Source organism: Larimichthys crocea, chromosome XIII (assembly GCF_000972845.2).
Source record: "Larimichthys crocea isolate SSNF chromosome XIII, L_crocea_2.0, whole genome shotgun sequence".
Taxonomy (NCBI): domain Eukaryota; kingdom Metazoa; phylum Chordata; class Actinopteri; family Sciaenidae; genus Larimichthys; species Larimichthys crocea.
In genome coordinates, this window is record NC_040023.1 from 38,427,853 (window position 1) to 38,449,428 (window position 21,576).

The 21,576-nt window shown below is 42.6% G+C and overlaps 1 protein-coding gene across 3 annotated transcripts; it reads right to left on the bottom strand.

Moving 5' to 3' along the window:
* Positions 1-1,442: 1,442 nt before the first annotated feature.
* hycc1 (hyccin PI4KA lipid kinase complex subunit 1) lies at positions 1,443-21,222 on the bottom strand. Of its 3 annotated transcripts, XM_010734757.3 has the most exons (12): positions 21,026-21,222; positions 13,204-13,285; positions 12,553-12,654; positions 12,127-12,306; positions 11,214-11,294; positions 11,001-11,116; positions 10,041-10,136; positions 9,249-9,365; positions 8,752-8,839; positions 6,631-6,793; positions 5,184-5,527; positions 3,586-3,724 (listed from the first exon to the last, which is right to left on the bottom strand). In XM_010734757.3, exons 2-11 carry the CDS (start codon positions 13,252-13,254, stop codon positions 5,229-5,231), a joined length of 1,293 nt encoding a protein of 430 aa, XP_010733059.1. In that variant the 5' UTR covers positions 13,255-13,285; positions 21,026-21,222; the 3' UTR covers positions 3,586-3,724; positions 5,184-5,228. The 3 variants fall into 3 exon arrangements, with proteins under 3 accessions (XP_010733057.1, XP_019119854.1, XP_010733059.1); XM_010734755.3 differs by lacking the exon at positions 5,184-5,527 and having other exon boundaries at positions 1,443-3,724; XM_019264309.2 differs by lacking the exons at positions 5,184-5,527; positions 21,026-21,222 and adding an exon at positions 17,936-17,994 and having other exon boundaries at positions 1,443-3,724.
* Positions 21,223-21,576: the final 354 nt, after the last annotated feature.

Here is a 21,576-nt window from a genome sequence, read left to right on the forward strand (position 1 = left end):
GCTGTGACGTATGTTGGCTCACCTGCACTAAATGGAACAGAGCCCTAATCAATATTGGAAACACCTGTGCCAAAATGGCTGCTGTGAAAAAAGGTCTATTTGTATTTTTTTTTAATTCATGTATTTAATGGGACCCTGTGCAGTATTAAACATAAATGATTACATTTGATGTACTGCACCAGACTTTTCATCTGCAGTCCCTTCTTGCAGACACAATTAAAACATATTACAGCACAATAACAAACAGTACAAAAGCAAAAAAAAAAAAAAAAAAACACAGGACACATAATACAAAATACAAAGTTACACACAATAATAGCACATAACATACACCCACAGTGTCAGTGGCTACAGAGCTGAGACTTTTAAATCTGGTTTAAAACTGATGGAGCTGCAGCTCTTTATATCGTCAGGTAGGGCTTTCCACTGAGTTGTGGCTTTCACAGAGAAGGCTGATTGCCCAAATGCAGAGTGACGAAATGGTATAGTACAATCTGGTACAGAGGATACTCTGGAGGATCTAATAGAGTTTACTGAGCGAGTATACACAGATGGAGGGGCCATTTAAAATTTTATAAACATTTTATCAAATCTATAAAATTTTTATAATGAATTGTTCCGGAAAAACTGATTTAATGACATGAGAAATGTTTTTGGAATCATATCCAAAAGAGACTCTCACTTATTTAAAAATCTGACATAAAACTGGGAGTTTTAATAGAAGAAATAAACTAAATTTAAAAAGGTCACTACCTAGCAGTAAGGGATTAAAAAAATATTCCCCCATGCCTCACACTCGCCTTCCAAGCATCCAGCAAAAAAAATAAATCTAGTCGATTAATAGATCCTTCTAAATCTTACACGCTAGACCTTAAAAAAAGAGAGTAGTGTTGTGAAATTATGTTTTTATAGGTGCTGACAGTGGTCTAATATTTGATGACTAATATTTTTTTAAGAGGACTTAAGTGCATACAATCTATGCTCAGCATATTTCTTAACCTAGAGATGTATAACAATTAAGTATAATATATATAATACATTCATTAAATAAATAATACATTGAAAGATTCTTGCCTTCCAATATGTTAAATTACAAAAGGAACCAAGTTAAGCCCTGATTTTGACATCCCCATCCTCAGCCTCCATTTTAATTACACAATTAAGCAACACCTTTCTCAGTCTTAAAACAGCAGTCCAGTTGCAGAAGTTATAATACTGAATGTGAATGTTATTAACTATGAAAACGTTTGATTGTGTAGCCAATTTAATGGATAAAATTTTACTGTAGATTACCCTAACATTTAACAGAAGGGTTTCTGGTCAGGTTAAAAAGGAAATATAGATGTACAGTTTACCTAAAAATGTTCCCTGAATTTTATGGTTCTGAAGTGCGACTGTGATGTTTGCTGATGCAGAGAAAGAAAAACTTAACTGAGCACAGGTGAAATATAGAAACACTTTATTCCCAGAAGTTGTAGCAGTGAGTTATCTTCAGACATAGAAAGGCCAATATAAACCAACTTTAGTACAACGGTATGATGTACAACAAGAGCATACCCATTCACATTCTGTAAACCCACATACAGAAACACGATGATTGTTATTGTCCCACCAAGCTACTGTATGGACACTCGACAGCTCTAGTACACCAGACAACAGAACACTCTTTTGCTTGAGGGAGGGGCAGCATGAAAGCTTGATTTAGGACATCAAATGTAGCAGATGGGTTGAGTTTAATTCCTTTTTTTTTTTTTGGTACGAGAGAATATCACCATGTCATGTGACGTGATGATCATGATGATCATGATGTGAACAACAAGGAGGGACACAGGAAACACATCACCAAAGTACTACAAACAGCTGGAATGGCAGGTGGATCATAAGAGAGGAAAAGATGCTTTGTTGCCCAGCACGACTTCTTACTGCAGAATACACAGGAATAGGTTCAGTTACAGTTTTGTTGTCAAATTACCCCTGTACAAGTAAGTGGACTGGAAGTCTGTGTGGTTTTAAAACTTTTTTTTTTGGATCAATGGTCGTCGTAGAAATCTGTACGGAGCAACAAAGCGCATCTTTCTCCACAGGAAAATACCACAGTTTGAGAGTCAAACCTCTCTTGTTCATGATAAGAAAATACCAAAGTTGAGAACACAACTCTTTGCTCTTTCAAGTGCAAAATTCAATACTTAAAAATCATACACGTCCATTGTCCCCCATCGTGAAAAATCATCCGTCATTTGTCAGAAGTTGGGAGTTTTATTTATGCCATCAAATACACAGCAGTTTAGGAAAGTGCTAGAGGAGCGAGTGGGAGCGACACAAATATTGCTTTTCCATCGTGATGACAATACTGTGCAACTGTAAACATAAAGAACCAATTCGTATCATACTGCTTTATTATTTAGTGGTCTTTTTACATTTTAAGGGAAGAATGAAGATTTTCTTTAAAGAAGCACGGGTGTAACTAGTGTGAACGAAGGAAGTTAATCATCCCAAAAGATGGAAAACACTGAATAGAAGAGATTTGTATTGCTATGGGTAGGGATCTATTATTTTTACAAAAGTAGTGAAAACACTCGTTTCAACTCGGAGAATCATACCTTGTTCATCGTATCAATCAGCAGCCTTTATTCTAAAAATAATTGCACATACACACATACATTACACACACTCAAGCATGCTCAAACATACTCAACATCTGCCCTCTGACGAACCTGGGCAAGGTCAGGATGGATGTATGGAAAAGCCATGCAGGGCAACAAATGCCAATTTAAATACTTTTCCCACAGTTTTTTTTTTTTTAGTAAGGAGTTTTAAGTGCACCCATTTTTTGACAGGCTTCTCTGCAGCGGAGTACAGTTTTATCCTGGCACAACTTCACGGCAACAGTGCACTTGTAAAAAAAACGTTGAAGCTGGAGGTGGTATCCCCCTGACATCCTGCCTCCATCAGGCCCAGAAGAGACTCTGCTGAGTGAAAGGAGCAGAGGGAGCTGACAGAACTGCAGATGTCTGAATGGAGCAGGGCAGCAGGCTGATTTTACAGCACAGACAATCAAAGACGTTAAAAAGGAGTGACGAGGGAACTGGTAGGAGTGTTCATTTGTGTATTTGTGGTCCGTTGCAGTTGGCATGGCTTGGAGTTCCAGATCACAGGTACAGGGTCACAAAGATCAGAGGCGAGGGTTCAGGTAGTCAGGAGTCACAAAGGGTTCAAAGGTCAGAGCCAAGGTGCACGCTGATGCTGGGAGAGCGCTGCGTGTGGTTTGGCGCCGGACTCAAGTACCCCAGCCCTTCCTCCTGCAGGCTGCACGAATAGCGGCCAGCTTCAGACGTGGTGTGGTTGCTGGAGGGCGGGGCGTTGCCGCTGGCCACCTGCTCGAAGGAGCGAGAGAAGACAGCGCTGGCAGTGCGTGTCAGGCTGGTGAGAGCTCCTGCCTTGGGCACTGATTGGCTGGAAGTGAGCGTCAGTCGCTTGATAGACAGCTCTGTGTTCTCGCTGGCGGCCCGGCCTGTTGTCAGAGGGCCCGCTTCCTTGTCCTTGCTGGTGCGCCCGCCGAGCCGACACTTCTTCATGGCCTTGGCCCCCAGGTTCAACGTGGTGACGCTGTTGCTGATCGTGATGGTGGGTGGGGTCATGTCAGGCCCCACACCGCCTGGCCACACCCCTTCATCCACCTCCGAGATATCCATCAGCTCATCCGGGGAACCCAGATCCACTGCATCTGTGAGACAGACAGAGGGAGACACAACAAACACTAAAATGAAAAAAACAGAAGCATGCAGAGAGAAACACTACCATCTCGTCTGTCATCCAGCCCATCTGATCCAAACAAATTATTATTCAATTTAACATGCATTAAAAAACAGTCAATATTCATTAAATGTTTGCAAAGAGATGAGCTTTGTGTTTGGACTGCGTGACAGAGGAGCTCCATCACTGTCCAGCAGGTGGCGCCTTCACACTGTAACCTCATCTCGCCACCTGACATGAGACAGCTTCAGACACAAGTTGTGTATTGCAGCCCAGCACACAGGTTAGGTCAACGGTCAGTGGTTTATTGGCAGAGGAGTGCATGTTTTGTACCAAAGGCAGGAGAGGACAGAGTCTAACAGGATAAGGCAAGGAAAGACCACGCAGGGAGAGTAGAGGAAGTCAAACAAAAGCCACAGATGAGTAAACCCTAACGCCATGTGTTTCTCTTCACTATTTCTAAAAAGACAGACACACAAATCTTTCCTGCTGTCTTCAAGGCATGCATCCACACCTGTGTGAGTGGCCAACCACCTACAAATGCACAATACGCAACACACATCTGACGTCTGTGACGGCGATCTGACGCTATCACTGCAATAGGACACCGCTGCTAAACAGACAGATAGGCAGGTCCTGGTAAACATCTCTCATGGTTAGGAGTCATCAGATTCAAGTTCAAGAGAAACTTTAGCTTCAAACTATTCAAGACCTGCATATCTTTCCTCAGCTCCTAGCTACCAATCAGAAGGAAGTAATCTGTCTCCAGGTGCAACCCAGGGCTAATGTGTCGAGGCATACTGAGGCCGAAGGCTTACTGATCCTTCTGAGGTCTAACACAGGAGTTAGAACAACAGAGCAGTACAATCTCCTGGTACTGGCACTGCCAACACAGATATCATACCTGAGCTTTATGATTCAAGGTCATTACGGCTCTTTTGTTATCAGTGGCATGACCACAGGCTTTGAAGTTACTTTAATTACAAGGAGATACAGCTAGTGAAAGAGTGTGTGCTTTAATATCCACAGTACGTGTGTCGTATTTACTGTTCATAAAAGCTGCTGTCGTTTATGCTTTCATTAGGATTCACTTAACGTTATTTTGATCGTGCCCTTCAGCCAAGCATATTTCATTATTATGTATTTTTTATTGTTAGGTTATTGATCTGTTATTCAGTTAGATTTGAAATAATTAAGTCCATTTGAAGGAATCTCAGCAGGAGATCTTCATCAGGAAGCTTTAGCCACAAAGGAGAGAGTAGATGAATGAATGAATGAATGAATGAATGAATGAATGAATGACGTTGGATAGACAGATGAGAGGAACAGTGCGATTAGGCAAAGAGAGTTTAGTTGGAGCCCAGCGCAAAAGGTAAAAGGAAGGAAGTCATCATGCAGCTTTTCAGACCACGCCCCAAACACATGGTTACCTAGGTTACGCCGGGAGTGGGGCAGGGGGAAGAAGGGGCAGGACCTTAGTATTGGCTCCTCCCTGTGGAGGCGGACCCAGAACCCTCATTCTCCACCATTCGCCTCACAGACTTCTGCCTCCTGACCTCCTGACCCCGTGTGCCAGAGTCATGACCTCGGGGGTCCAGGCTGACCTCGGAGGCGGCGCCCAACATGTCGCCGTCGGGCTGGGCACGGCCGTCAGGGCGCGGCCGCAGGGAGTCTCCATTGGGCATTCGCTCGCCGCTCACACCTGTCACACTGATCTCGGGGATGGCCACGCCCCCCAGTCCAGTCTCACTGTCTACACTCACCTCCTGGGACTCTGGTGGTGGTGGTGGTGGGGGCATGTAGGTAGTGCGACAATACATATACACACACAATCACACACACAGATGGACAGACGGACATGTATCATGCACACATACACACATAAAAAAACAAAAAGACGGCCATGTGCACAGGCACGCACGACCACAGTTACACAAGACACAGAGGTAATCAATGTGATGGCAGAAAAATAAAAAGACAAAAAATCATAGTGATCAGAACATAACACAAAGTACATGCTATATGGAGATGAATATGAACAGTTTTCTAATGGAATCGCATTTTATACTCCGCCACTGCTCCACCTTACACATTAATTAATATTTAACAGTATTTTCCATCATCATCTGCTCACAACAAAAAGCTTTATGCAAAAACAAGTAGCTGGCGCCGACGAGCTGGAATCCATGAGATGAAAACGGGGTTCGGCTTGAGATGAAACCTACTCATTAAACTAGCTGAAGGCTATAATTTACCTGCTTTATCTGTGCTCTGGGAAAAGAGAGCTGCTCTCTCTTAATTCTAAACCACATACTGACTGACATCATTGGCTCTAATTAAAGTCTCACGTTCTTTTTGGTCATAAAAAAATGAGCTGAAGCTACGCGAAACACAACACATTCAGTACAAAAGCGTATACACACTGCGAATATACTATAAATCCACTACTGGCTCTCATGTGCTGTGTTAAATCTCACCTGCCTCTGCTTTTCCACCAACCTGGGCCTAACAGGTCAGACAGAAAGTCGTGGTTTTGAAGGAGGATATTCTAAAAAAAAGGAGGTAAGCAGCACTAGCTAGCAAGCTGAGGAAGGGTCCTCTACAAGCTTTGGGACTGAAGGTTGACAGCAACACTTAACATAGTGACTGTAGGACATGAAATGGTACGATGAGTGGACAATGAAGAGCTCTAAATCGCTTTCTCTCTCTCTCCTTTGGCACGGATTTTAAATTTTCTATCAAAAGAATTGTATTTTTCATAACCGCATGAAAATGTGACTGTTAAATCTTTTAAGAAAAAATGTGAAATAGTGCACGTGATGTCCCACATTTGTGTTCCTACAATTTGCTCTCCACCCCCACCCCTTGGTGTCTTACCGTGTCTCTTCCAGCGGTGTCCCCTGATAGAGAGGGAGGTGACAGCATTTCGGGAGATCCTGGAGGAGGTGGGTGTGATCTCCACCTGGATACTCCGTGCACCCTCCTTGTTGTTGCTCTTCAGCGCTGCGCCGTGCAGCGACGACTTGATAGCGTTACCCACCTGGGGGAGCGAGGAGAAGCACACATCCACAAACATTACTGCATCAGAGGATACCAGAGCTTCACACTGGATTGACCAGTGGCTTTCAGCCAGTGAGGAACTGGATGATCTCTCTGATAGGTGAGCAACTGGCCCAACATGTTTTATTCAATGTTCCCTCTTACTTTTGTCTCTCCATTCCACTAAAAAGGCACACTTCGTGTCTGTTGTGCTACTTCTGACAGTGTGGGCACCACAACAATTACTGCTAACTCAAAGCTGTGTCCAGCTGAAGAGTTTAAAAGTCATAAAGCTGAAAATCAAAACAGTTTAAATGAATCACATTCATTTAAAAAAAACAACAAAAACACTGCAAACATAACCAACCAGAACTAGCACTGATGTGTATCAGGTCCAGTCTGCATCTGAATGCAACTGAACCAAATTACATTTACACTGAAATCACTACATTACATTTTTGATATAGACACACGTATCAAATATATAAAGTGCTGATCGTTAGGCACTCTACTCCAAGTTGTGACGTTTAAATTTACATTTTCTAATTGTTCAAATTGAAGAAGAGTCCACATTAAATACCGGGCACAAAATGAGCTGAAAGCAGACAAAGATGGTTGTTTTATGGCAGCAATGCATCTACTGACAACCGCTCATCAGGTTGCAAAAAGTTAATTTAGCAACTTTCTAAATATTTCTTGTGATTACTGATTACATTTTTCAAAATCGGATCGTATTGGTAAGATTTTAAAGAGGACGCATGAATTACGGCAACAGGACTATTTACAGGATGCTGCGATATCAAAAGTGAGAGAGAACATGTTTTGAACCTCCTAATTTCTTTTGCTGCATGTCACAAAGTATGTCTAGATTTCATTTATTTAGAGTCTAACAATTACAAAATGTCTCTATTTTATGTTTTCCCTGTTGTATCAATATCACCAATCATCTGTTAAGGAGAGAAACGACAACAGGTCCAAGTGTAAAAGGCACAGGCAATGTCTGTACAGGAAGTGATTCTAATATGACTAAAGATGTGTTTTGTTCTTAAGACTGACCAATAAGATAATTTCTACCAGATTTATGCACAGGAATAAACCCAAAACCTCAAACCAAATCTAACTGACTTACAAAGACCAGGACAATTAAGAAAAACATTATTATTAAACACTATTTCACAAGTGCTCCAGTACAAGTGTCACTGGAAACTGTCCAGGAACACTTGTACTAATAATCATGTAACCGTTGAGTACGTAACATGAAGTAGATGGCATCATAATCACAACACAACATGTCTTTTGTCTATGAGGCTGTAACACGTTGGTCTCATGATGTACGCGTCACCGAGCTATGCTAAGCTAGAAACCACCTGGTGTGTTCCACAGCAACAAGTAAACACAAATAAACAAACACTGATATTTTAACCCTTCCACACAAAGATATGCGTGTGTGCATGTGTGTGTGTGTGTTCATGGCATGTGTCCACAAAGCCGTTTCTTTACTTTAAAATGTGTTTTTTGAATCATTCTTATGAATGTGAATCCATAGGTCACGTGTTTTGATTGTTGTGGAGGAATACACCTTGACTTGTGTAGTAATACTGTGAGCTTAGGTTCAATCCTCTGCTCCCTGGGCCTCGAGGATTATGGCTTAACTGAGCAGAGTGAAAAGCATGTAAATAATCTAGTGGGATTACACTCTGCTTGCAGTCTCTGACACACACACACAGACAGACCAATACAATACAGCGTAGTGTGCTGGGTATGAATCAAAACCACAGGCGAGCATGTGCATCTAAATCACATGGTCTGTGACACACACACACACACACACACACACACACACACACACACACACACACACACACACACACACACACACACACACAGACATTACAGGTCCGAAAACACACAGAGGAAGGAGATGTGATAGTAGCAAAAAAAATAAAAGATTGCACCCACCAACAGAGCTTCAGGGAATAATTCCAGCTGGGCCCGATACAGAACGTCATCCAGTGCTTTGGATCCAAGTTCAACTTCTCCATTACACCTACACACAGGCACAAACACATTCAAGTGGAACACATCACAAGTCTAAGATATAAATGTAAGTTTCCCAGTGGAGTTTTAGACCTCTTGCGGGGCTATGAATCTTTTTTTTTCTATCAGTGGGTTTTGTTTATCTTGTGCACTTGCTAACGTCAGTCCCCTTTAACAGTTTTGATGCCAACCGCTTGTGTTATAAATTGTGAAAAAGATGTCAAGCCATTCGCGAAATATTGTGTGAAAAGTGCGGAGGCTTAATGATTGTCGAAGTCCAACCTCTTTTAAACATTAAAACAACTCGAGTAACGTCAAAGAAAGAGGACACGTGGAGCAGAACAATTAGCAGTGCACATACTTAAGAAGTAAGACATGAAAAGTTCAAGCTGTTTGTGCAGGCATGTGTGTCCACTCACAAGGCGTAGTGTATCCCTGTGATGAGCTGAACCAGGAACTCCGACGTAACCGTCAGCCGTGTGCTAATGCCTTTGTAGCGCCGCATCTGTTGCCGTGGGTAACCGCATATACACACCCTGGAGGATAACAAATAGAAAAACACAAGAGGAAAGCTTCAATCAGGAAAATTTCTCTACTGATATAATGATCTAATTTACTTCCCTGTAGAGATCAAACTCTAAAATGAGAAAATAATTACCGCATGCACGCACACACACAAAATGCACGCTACATAATGATTTAATGTTTGCTACATTACCCACAGGATTTAATAGTGCTGAATAATTTCAGAGCACAAACTGCAGATGGGTAATTATTTCCAAAGAGATATCACACAAGTTGCAACCAAAGAGGATTCATCTGAAACGGAGAGAACACCTGCGCATGTGAAGCTGCTACATACTGTACACAGCTCACACACAGAAAACAGTCCAGGGGAAATCAAAGCTGATGACTTCTCTTTAGCTCTGTCCTTATCAGAGCAACGCTCAACTGCAGTTGGCAGATTACCAAAAATCACTGAGCTCGGACGTGTCTACATCGCGGCGAACTTGCTTGCGGTACCTTGGCTCTCGCTGGTACCAAAGTCTATAAGAGGATCAGATAAGCAAGCGCCTGCAGAAAAGCATTTGTGTGCGTGTGTGTGCGCGTGTGTGTAGATAGCCCCCTCAAAATCATAAAGAAATCAAGAAAATGATACAGAAGTCAGTCTGATAATAGTGTGTGGTGTGTAAGGTGTTTGTGTGTGTTACCTGGAGCTGAGCTGGCAGAGGGACTGGAGGGAGGTGGAGGTCATGTAGCTGAGAACAGCGTTGTAGCAAAGCAGCAGGAAGGTCAGTACCTCAAATCTAAAAGAACACAAACATGGTCTTAAAATAGCACGTTCTCGATCCAACGTGACACATAAAAGCAACATTTTAAAAACAACATCAGATCAGAAATTTAACAAGCACGGCTACACTTCGACCCATACTGTACATACAAATGGGATCTACAAAGATTGGTTGCAGTGCGACCTCGTTATATTCATTAAGGAAACCCTAACAGCAATATTCAGATACAACAAAGACAACATGACATCAGCCATGTTTGATGAGGCTGTCAGAGTCTATTTAAATTGTATTTAAAAACAGCTTAAAGTCGCAGTTTTTGGATACATTTATCTGCCAGTTTATGTTCCCATTGACAACACCTGAACTGAGTTTATGTCTACTGATTGTTGTATTATATTCACACACATTCTCACAGAAAACAGCAGCCTGACAACATGAATATTTTTCCATTTAAAGAGATGTAAGGTAAGACTTGGCACCCAAGTATATTCAGTCGGTAATTTCTTGCAAAACATCAACTCCTTCAGAAAATGGAATTTCTTATCAGTTTGGAAATGTGCGATCAACATGCACGTTTCTGTTAAATTTCACTCGTCATGTGAGTGAATACAATTTAAACAGCCTGATACTGCAATAACAGAAGACATACATTTCTTGGCGAAGCAAATAACCCCCGTACGTGCATGATGACTGCACTCTTCAGTGCTTCTTTGCCAGATTGTTCATCCTAATGTGCGTTTCTACTTTGGTTGTTGGCTGGTGTTCAATTCTAAGCAGACAGACTGGCAGTCTGCTGCTGGGAAAAGCCCAATTTAAAAAAAACCTGCATGATCTCCACCCCTGCTGACACATCACAGCCCTCCTCATCAAGCCTCTTACCTGTTCTGCGCTGTAAAGGTCTCTCTCTGGAGGTGCGGCCCGCTGTACACCACCCTGGTCAGCCCGTGATTTGCTAGTGCGCCTTCGGTAAGGGCGATGGAGCCGATGGCTGAAGGCTGGAGGTGGGGACATGAAGATGAAGTTGTTGTTTTTTTTATAAGCTGAACATTTCTGCAACAGCATATTAAAAGGATTTTCATGTGTGTTTCTCACCTCATGGTACACTGAGGGTTTGGAGAGGGAAGGGACGGTGAAAGATAACACTTTGCTTTGTCCATCTTTATCAACTATTTCCTGTGAAAGAGGAAGGCAGGAAGACAATGAGAAAATGTTTCTGTGGGCGAGAAAAACAGAAGCTTTTTTTTGTACGTGTGCCCTGAACTTCTAAAGAGCGTGTGCTCATCACTTCAAGCACACTCATGTGTTACGTGTGGGTGTTTATGAGTGTGGACCTTAGTGTCTCCGTTTCCCCACTCAGTCTGCTGGTGTGTACGTGTGTTTATTTGTGTGTATATACTGCATGAACGCACACGCACACACATAAACCCCAGGGTTTCGGTGTCCCCTGTGTGCATGTTAATGTCAAATGGATTAATGGGACAGCTAATGACAGCTGACCTATTCTGATATTCAGAAAGGAAGTTCGGAGACACTGCACTTTGGGATAATACAAACATCGAGATCCAAAATGGATGAAAATAGGACTGAACACACTTGAATAATTGCTAGTGCTGTAATCTCTTTGTGGGAAAGCTTGAGGGTATGTGTAAGGTTCAACCTAATCTATATTGTGCAAAATCAATGTGTTTCAGTTCCCCCATTTCTAACCCACACTTCCTGTCACCCTCCATGCATAGGTGCCCAACAGGCCAGAAAGGGCATGAAGTAATCTTTCAAAAACACATGACGCAGATCCTTGGAATAGTTGAGCGGTTTAGTCCCCTGCTTCTGGAACTGCACGATTATGTCTACTTGTGAAGGATCATGTTTCTATTTACCTTGCATTCGTGGCACTCGAAAAATGTATTATAATTAACGAGAGCAGCTCTCCTCTACTGTGACATAAGGATGTGGTATTTAAAATTTAAATGTTCACACACACAGCAACCTTTATCATCTCCCCTACCAGGTTGTAAATGCCCAGCAGCAGGGCCTCGATGCAACCGGAGGTGTGAGGGTCTCTGGCTGCGCTGACGGACAGGAGGCTCCACAGGAGCTCTGGCAGGAACTGAAGCGTGAAACGCTGCAGCTGCGGCTCACCACTCCGGTAAAACTCAAACAACTGGTGACACACTGGCTCCAGCAACTGGGGAGGACAGAAAAAAAACAAAAAACAAAAAAAACATTAAAAACAACAACACGTATTCATGTTGCATCAATGATGTCAAGATGAAGCACAGCAGTATTTAGGAGGTACAGTGATCATAGCTCTGTACAGATAATAATCACAGGTAAATGGTGGCACTGGAAACAGCACAATATACTATATATGTTGTGTGGTTATGACAGATAATGTTTACATGAATAAAAATATAAAAGTGTGTGTTCATACGTCGCTGTAGTTCTCTCGGATGACCTTGTAGAGTGCAGGGACCAGGGAACCTTTGTCTTTTAGTGAGGCGGCATAGTTGGACACAGCACTGTCAGGGAGGGTCTGAAACACACACACACAGACACACACACACACACACACACACACAGACACACACAGCTGATGTTTAACACGCTAACTGATTTAGCAATAATCTAAAAATAAAACACACAGCATGATGTTGTTGTTGATGTGGAATTTATATCAATAAGAGTGATTATATCTTCAGATAAAGCTTGCAGAGGCAGGCAGTGACAGCGTCTGAAGAAGCCCTCCATCACATCCATCTAATTGCATTTAGAGGTCGACTTCACTGAGAGGGGACGACAGGTGGCTCCTATTACATTCACACAGGAAAATCTCATCTGCTCCTTTAAAAATTACACCTCGCCGAGCCTCTGCTTCTGTAGCAGTCACGTATCGGTGAGCGCTCATGTTCGAGTAGGAGCGTGCAAGTCTCTGGGAACAAGCACTTCAGAGAGAGTGTTTGTTTATGTGTGTGCAGTAGACGTTTAACCAGTAACAAGCAGCAGAGAATGTACTGCATACTAATCATGAATATGTGCTTTCTAATATTGCTCTTTGCACAAAACCCACACAGTGAAGCTGTACCTTAAATTCTGACAGCCATTCCTCCACCACTCCTTGGTCCATAGCCAACATGTTCCCTCATCTGCAGTGGAGTCACCTCTACCTGAGGAAAGAGAGAAATATATTGGATAAACACACACTGTCTGCAAAATTATTGACACAGCAAATATATAGTGCATTACCAGCGCCCAGACACACACGCAAGCAATCACAGTTTGGACAAAGCTCCTTCCATGCTTGTTAGCCGCCTTCTATTATTTGCTGTCCTGATAATAATATCCTATTACAAACAGCAAACAACGCCAGGGCAGTGGTGAATAGTGACTGTAGACGCTCCAGGCATCAATTCAATACTCCCAAGAAGCATAAGTCTCTCCCGTCCCTCTCGCTCGCCGGTTCCCCTTGCATTTCTCTCCAGACACACGCCTCTGCAGCAAGTACCTAACCTATTCTCAACTCGGGCTCGCAACTCGAAAAAATCACCCACACAGAGAAGCCTGGCCGGATTCACCACCGCTGAAGCACTGATGACAAAAAAAAAAAAAGCAGGACAGCGGAGTTTACATGCTTGTTGAACAGGATGTACAGTTCAGATGTCTTCGAACAGAGACAGCCAGACGAAGTGACTCTTACCTGCTTTAGCCTACATGTACTCACAGTGAAATGAATGCTCTGCCCCCCACCCCTTCTTTCTATCCATCACAGCAATTCACAGTCTGCACAGTGTGCATCTTAACTTCTCTTTCCTGCTCCAGGCACTCGACTTGTTAAAAGGTGGCTTCTTTTCTATTAAACCTCCAATGATGACCTATCTTCTCTTGCTTATTCCCCGTACAGTGTTTCTTCTGCTCTCAACGCCATGCGTGTGTTTTTTAACAATGCATCTGCTGGTTCCTACCTGACACTTCTGTCCTGCAGTCACAACAAAAGAAGGGAGGAAGTGGAAGATAAAAACATGGAATGAAAGGGCAACAGAAAAACAGAAAGAAATATATATATATATATATATATATATATATAAATAAATAAATATGATGGGTGTTTGAACCATATTTTAAAATAGACTGGGGATGATGATAGAACAGAGATGTTCAATTCAGCCCCAAATGTATTGGCCAAATTAGATTTCTGACCTACTGACAGCACTAAAGGAAATGTCAGGGGGAGGTCACCAAAGTTATTACAACTCAATTTCCTGAGGGGGACATGGATATCAGTACCAAATGTCAAGGCAATTCATCCTATAGTGAAAAAAATGTGAAGAGGAAAAGTCAGGGACTACCAAAGTCATTAGGATTCATCCTCTGGGGACCATGAATGCCTGTATTTCACAGCATTTCACAGCAATGAGTTGGGATCAAAGTCATCAGCCAACATTGCCATCTCATTCCCAAGAGACTTTCGGCTCAAAATACAAAATATTGACTTCATATTTAATGATTTCCTGCTCGTCTCATGTTTCATATCATTGTAAACTGAATACCTTAGAGTAAAAAATACTCACAGTAATTTCTCAGAGTCTGACAGTTCAAAGATCCAAACAACTTTTCAATGAAATGAAACAAAGACTGTTTGATCCGTCTTTTCCTGAACAGGGGTCACCTTAACCAACCAACTCTGCACTGATCAGACAATGCTGACCAGAGACCTATAGCCTACTTTCAGCTGAAGAGGAACACAGTCTCTACGCATCTCTGACGGATTGTCTGTTTTCCTCTTAGCAGTCTGTTTTCACTGTGGGGTATGTCGCGTTTGTGCTCTGCCGCATCGGGATCTGAGAGCACAAGGCTAAATCGGCCACTGAATGCAGAAACAAAGTCCTTGTTTGGTATGTCTGGTAACAGAGGCTGAGAAAAAGAAAGAGGGCAGAAGGAGTCCTTCTATGTGCACACGCGTCATGCAAGAAACGTGTTTAAATTTTAGATGGCATAACTCATACCAGGTTGTAGGCCTTTCAAAATAAACCTGTCAATATATAGTCACAATATATCTGTTTACACATGCGTAATGCATGTATGTGTGTGATAAAATTAAATAATATATATTTAAGGTTATTTTCATCTCTTCTTTTCCCCGTCCTCGCTTCCTTCCCTCTCATCCACCCACACAACATCACTCCTCTCTCCCTGTCTTCCTTGCTCTCTAATCTGTCTTTCACACATCCAAATGCTATATTCTGTATTATTCCGGTGCTTGGTCCCTTCATGGCAGCCAGGTGTCTATTTATGGACTGTACCAATGACAAGAACGACATGGCGGGGGGGTGGGGGCTAGTGACTCATGAAATAGGGAAGGATTATAAAACAGAATAGCCTCCATTTAGAGAAATTAGTTCTTTGTGGAGGTCTGTTGTTGTGTCCTTTCAAGCTTGTGAACACAACAAGGAGGGCAGCGAGACACAAAGCCTGCATGTACATTTTAATGGCAGCCTCGCTGAATGGCAAAATAAAAAGCTGTGATTAGTGTGGATGAGTCAGTCTTGTAAGAGGACTGGTTTCTCCTCCTACAGAGTCACTTCTAACCGGTCAACTCCATCCACGCTGTTGTCTTGGACGTGTCATCTGTATCATCAGAATCTAGAAACAGGTAAAACGATGTAACCTCCCTATGTGCAGCGTAGCGGCGTAACTGGTTTAACAACATTTCTCAGTAGTATGGCGTTCTTTTGTCATCGTTCACACAAGCTACAAGCCCTTTTTCCGAAGCTCATGCACTCCGGAGCGTTCTGTTGTGGTCTGAAATAAATTTGCTAGGGATCAATAAGTGATGCCATTGCCATACACGGATGTGGATGTGTAGACAACAGTGGCATCACATGCCAGTCTTTGGGTTGATGCCTACGAGGTCTCTGCTGTCGGGGGAACAGAGATGCAAGCTTGAGTTTACTTGATGGAAAGATGGCAGAATGTGAGGATGGAGAGGAACTGATCCTTTTGACGACGTAAACCTGAGCAGGTCAACCATTAAGCTGAAATCAAATATGCTGAATATTTACAATGTTTCAGAAAATATGCCAAAAGGGAACTACTAGGACTGCAACTAACAATTATTATCACTCTGATGATTTTTTTTTTTATTTGTAGTGAAAAATGCCCATCATACGTGACAATTTTTGTCGATCAGTCCAGATGTCGAATATATTTCGTTTTTAAGATAATCTAGACATTCAATTGTCAAAATCGTTGCTGATAATTTGCCTTTAAACAACTAACCGATTAAGCAACTCAGATTTTTTCAGTCTGAGCAGCAGCAACAACAAACAAAAACTTCATTTTTAAAATTGATAATCCAACAGTTTTGTAGGTCACGATTCAATTATTCATTTTTCTATGAATGTCAGAAAATAGTGAAACTTTTCAAAATTTCCCAGAGCCAAAGTTCACCTCTTCAGCCACACCTAAAGATATTAATTTTAAAATGATAGAACAACGAAGAAAAGCAGCAAAATATCACAGAGGGGGGGGAAGTTGAAGGCTAAATTGACCCAAATAGTCAACGTTTCATTTTCTGTTTTTTAACCACCTACATGTTACAGCTCTATCATTTTAGTTGAGATGAACACACCGAAAATCCTTCTTTAGGACTACTCATGCATGAAAATGGTGATGATTCAATCTGAAACTGTAGTAAAAAAAGAGAAGGTAGTACAAACAACACAGATAATGATGACTATGCTTTATTGACATACTGCAGACGGACACGAGAAACTGGTGGAGGGAAATCAGAGAACTAATTGGCCCGTGAGCACACTAGAGAGTGTAATTATGTTATTAGCCAGATGTTTGTCTTCCATCTCAGTCTGGTTAACTGTTAGCCAAGTCGTTACGGACTCACCGATCATGACACAAGTCAATATTAAGCCAGAGAGCACACACATACAAATGCAGCAGCTGGTGATCTTCCGTGCAGCGCGCACACGCACACACACACACACACACACACACACACACACACACAAATAAATAAACCAGCGTTAAGGATAAATGGCTGAGCAGGCTTGACAAGCACAAATAACAAACCAATGAAGTGATGAAGGAGGAGAGTAGACAAATGATGAATGCCGTAGAGGGACAGATAAGCAGTGGATGGGGGGGGAGCGGAGATCAATGGCTAAATGAATAGAAGGAGAGATAAATGGATGTATGGAGAGAGATGAGGGCTAAAAAGGATGTATGATAACCCAGGGGATGGATATCTCCAGAAGATGAGACAGTAGGGTCAATAAAAGAGGAGAGCTCTGCGCTGCCTGTGGCAACCTCCCAGACTCTCACATGAGATGAGGACAGACACTGAAACACACACCTCGCCGTGATCTAAGCAGGCTTCAGTGGCCTATCTGTGCCTTACTGAGTTTTTCCACAAATCCAAAGCTCCGCTGGAGCCGACTACTTGCAAAAGGAGTGACAGAGAAATGTGTCACGCAATTGCATAAGTGTGTGTTTATTCGATGTCTGGTTTGACAAAACCTGTTCCTGTGAGCGAGCTAAAGTTGACAGCTCGTTCCCTCTGAATTTACACCCACGCCTCTGTCTTAAACTCTCTGACAAAACACACACACACACACGCGCACTGGGCTGGCAGTATGACTCCTCCTTCCGACACAAACTGGTCTTCTTTGAGTTTACGTTCCTTATTCCTCGTCGTTGGAGCGCTTGCACGTCCTGACATGAGTTACATCGTGTAGATAAACAGAAAAAGCACACGAAAACAGCGCTATCAAAACACAGCGCTCATTGGTGGAGCTAGAACATACCTGTATGAGAGAGCTGGCGGTAGTGGTATTAAAGTCCATGTGAGAATGAATTAGGGGACACCCACACGCATACAGATCCCCTCCCCCCTGATTAAGTCATTTCCTATTACACATATGCTTTGGAACATTTTTTGTTTCCCCCCCCCTTCTTCTCAGGAAGTGAGTGGGCCAATAAGATTGAAGGCTTGAATGGAGGGAAGAAAGGAAGCAGAGAGAGAAAGAAGACAAAGTGGGTGGTTTTGAGAGCGACAAAGCTGCCCGAAGCTGCTTTTTCCTGTGGTACAGGGTGCAAGCCACACAGACACTGCTGGTTAGGCTGATAATGACACCCGCATTACTAAGCCCTCAACGAATTAAAGCTACAGGGACTTATGACGAGGAGCTGTTAAATAGATCAAATAAGCTGAAATGAACCTAAAGTAGCTGAAGCATCCTCAGTTGACTGAGCTCTCTCTCTCTCTCTCTCTCTTTACGGACACGCCCAAACCACTAATAAACTGTTTAACTACTAACCGATGTCAGAACAAGGAACTACAGCAGTACGCCTCCTGCCACAAGCTCCAAAGCAGGTCTGTCAGCAACTGTCAACAAGTTGGACTAGTGATTCAAAGCTTGTTATAACTTGACTGGAAGCAAGAGCTGTTAGGGGACTATTTTAAGGTGCAGTGGGGAGTCCAAGTAAAGGTGTAGGCAGGGTTATATAACTGTGGTCATAGAGGGCAGAGCCTCAGGCCTCGACCTGATCTCATGTTCACCGGGGCCTGCTGGGAGCTGTTTACACCGTTTGTCCACTGCTAGGACTTTCACCAGTTCAGTTTATATCAGAGTTATTTTTTTTCACGCCGTCTGTTTTTTATGTTCTTTATTTGGCCTGCAGTTAACCCTGTTGCATCACCTGCCTCCCCCCCTGGTCTTTTTCAATAGCCGGTTGCTTTATAGCTCGGAGGAAGGAGGGATGGTGGGTTCTGCTTTTCTGCTTCTGTTTTCTGTCTCATTCGTACACACACACACACACACAGACACACACATATATATATAGCAGAGGGCTGCCTGTAGCTAAGCAAACATGACAACACAGTGCGTGGTTTGTGTGTGTGTGTGTGTGTGTGTGGTTTTTGCTGCTGAAGGAGACAGATAGAGCGATCTGACGGGGAGGAATCCTCTTATAGCAGCCCACACGCCTCCTCTCCGATGCCTTTAAGCCGGCCGATGCATCTTTGTCCCTCCTCTTGCCACTCCAATTTCCTGTTTTCCTTCAGCAAGTGAGCCTGAAGAGACCAGTGATTAACATCACTGATTTTTTTTCTGTTTCAGCGCTCTCTTTAATCTCCCCCTTTCCACTAGGATTTGTCTCAGCTTGTCTTGTCACAGTCACAGATAGCTCTCTCGTTATCTTTTAATGTGTGGACCCCTTTAGGATTTTACATGGAGCAGAAAGTATGTCTATAATCTATTATACTATATGGCCTTATTTACAGAAAAGAAACCATCTTCCCTAAGAGAAAAAGGATTGTGGAGGCAGTTTTCAGTTTTGTTTTTGGGGGATGTAAATGATTGAAATAACGCCCATTCAACTCTTAAAAGTCAAGTGAGTGCCCTCAGATTTATTACCGGCCATTGTACTATCCTGTATGATAAGGTAGGTCTTGGGCAGACGTAATAAACATTGGTATTCATTATGCAGAACTCTATCACTTTACAGGTTATGCTGGATTGGAAATGTAGACCTTATCGTTCTGCTTAATGTCCCCTGATCATGGTCTGAATATGGAGAGTCAACCTTCTGTTTTAGTGCCCCAACAATCTTAAAACAAAACAGTACTCTACTACCACTGTGCACCTGCTTTAACTCATTTTTTTATTCCCATCTGTATTCTGTCCTAATTTCCTTAACTTGTCTGTAACTCGACATCATTGTAAATGAGGGCAACGCCTCAATGGTTCTTCAAGTCTGAATGAAGGTTTGAAATGAAATGGATTAATCTACAAAAATGTCTTTTTTTTTTTGCCACAAAAATTAACATCTGTATCTTGCAGATGCAGAATTAAACGAAAGGGACAGTTTCATCGCTCGTATTGTCAGGGTAGTTCCACGAAACCACAGGCACGGGTGACTTTAACCGTGATGCTGGATGACAGCAGAGCCCGCACGATCTTCCTGCTCCATGACCTGCCGGGCTTTACTGTCAAAAAAATATTACGAGGCTTGAGACACAGCCACAGATGACGCATACATCTATATTAGCCAGGAGTGCTGGGCTCTCCTTAATGGAAAAAAAGGCTACACACACACACACACACACACACACAAATACACAGTATGGAAAGCAACCTGTTAAATATGTGGCGGACAATATCTTATTCAAACAATAAGCAGCAGCAGCACAGCCTTTGTGAAGGACACAGAGTGTAACACAGTTATTTCATACAGTAAAATACTAACATGAGGCTTCACACTGGTCCCCCCCACTCAGACAGGAAACCCCTTAAACTGGAGGAAAGCTGCATCACATGATAGCTATTTAAAAAATCCTAACAACCCAGTCTGTACACACACACACACACACACACACACACACACACACACACCTGAGGAATCATAACAAGTATCTTATCAAAACACACACACACAGCTTCAGCTAAACAGGTTCAAGTCAGGTACAAAGTCTATCTCTAATCACAAATAAGACTAGTAAAATGACTGTAAGGGGGAACAGTTAGAAACCTTCCTGTCTTCATGTTGTCTGGCCGGTTTCATCGGCAGCTCTGCTAACCAGCTAGTTTGCCACAATGACAACTGGTGGCACAGCCTGCGTTTAAACAACATGAAACCCTCCTCCCTCACTTGTGTCGTCAATAACAAACACTAGCTTCCCCCTGGCCATAATAATAATAATTCACTGTATTCGTTCAGCAGTGTCAGTCTGGAGGCTGTAAGTCAATCCTCCGCCCGGCACACACTCTCTTTGCTCGGCTCGCTGAATGACTCCGAGCTGTCACCGCGGTTGCTTCCAGATTAGCTCGCTAGTTAGCTCGCCCGGCTAAAGGCGGACACCAAGTAAACTAAGGGGGAAGTTGGAGTTTACTTACTGGCATGCTATCTGTCGATTTCCCGGTATCGCTGTCCTCTATCGTTCCGACAAGATGAGTAAAGGGGCTATCACTTGGCTACTCCATAAATCTCCTCAATAATTCATCAACATCAGCTCCTTCCATCTTCATTACTTTCTCCACTCAGACTACCTTTAGCCCAAGAGACTCGGTCTCCGCAGAGTGACAGGCGTCTCAGCCAATGAGTGAGCGGTATATCAATCTAACTGCCGTGCCCCCTACATGCGACATCCAATCAGATTAGACAACTGGGATGCATGTTAATAATTTCCACGATCACGGTAGGTTGTCGCTGTCACTCTTTGACAGCAGTGATCTACCAGAGGTGCTTCAAATGATTCACATTCATAAACAAATAAATAAATAAATAAAAAACAATTGGCACATGATTGTGTTATAAGAAGAAAGGATTATACTGCAGCATATAAACTGCAACTGAATGAGGTTTAATTAATAATTTAATTAATAATTGCCTAAATAATTTGTTTGATTGAATATATATATTTACATTTTAATTATAAATATAAGTT

What these genes read in the sequence shown, in the direction of transcription:
- hycc1 (XM_010734755.3), bottom strand. Translation starts at nt 13,254, where the DNA reads ATGTTGGCTATGGACCAAGGAGTGGTGGAGGAATGGCTGTCAGAATTT. An exon ending in TGCTGGGCATTTACAACCTG is followed by an intron (nt 11,295 to 12,126) that starts GTAGGGGAGATG and finishes CCTCTTTCACAG; the next exon opens with GAAATAGTTGATAAAGATGG. An exon ending in ACCTTTACAGCGCAGAACAG is followed by an intron (nt 10,137 to 11,000) that starts GTAAGAGGCTTG and finishes GTGTTCTTTTAG; the next exon opens with ATTTGAGGTACTGACCTTCC.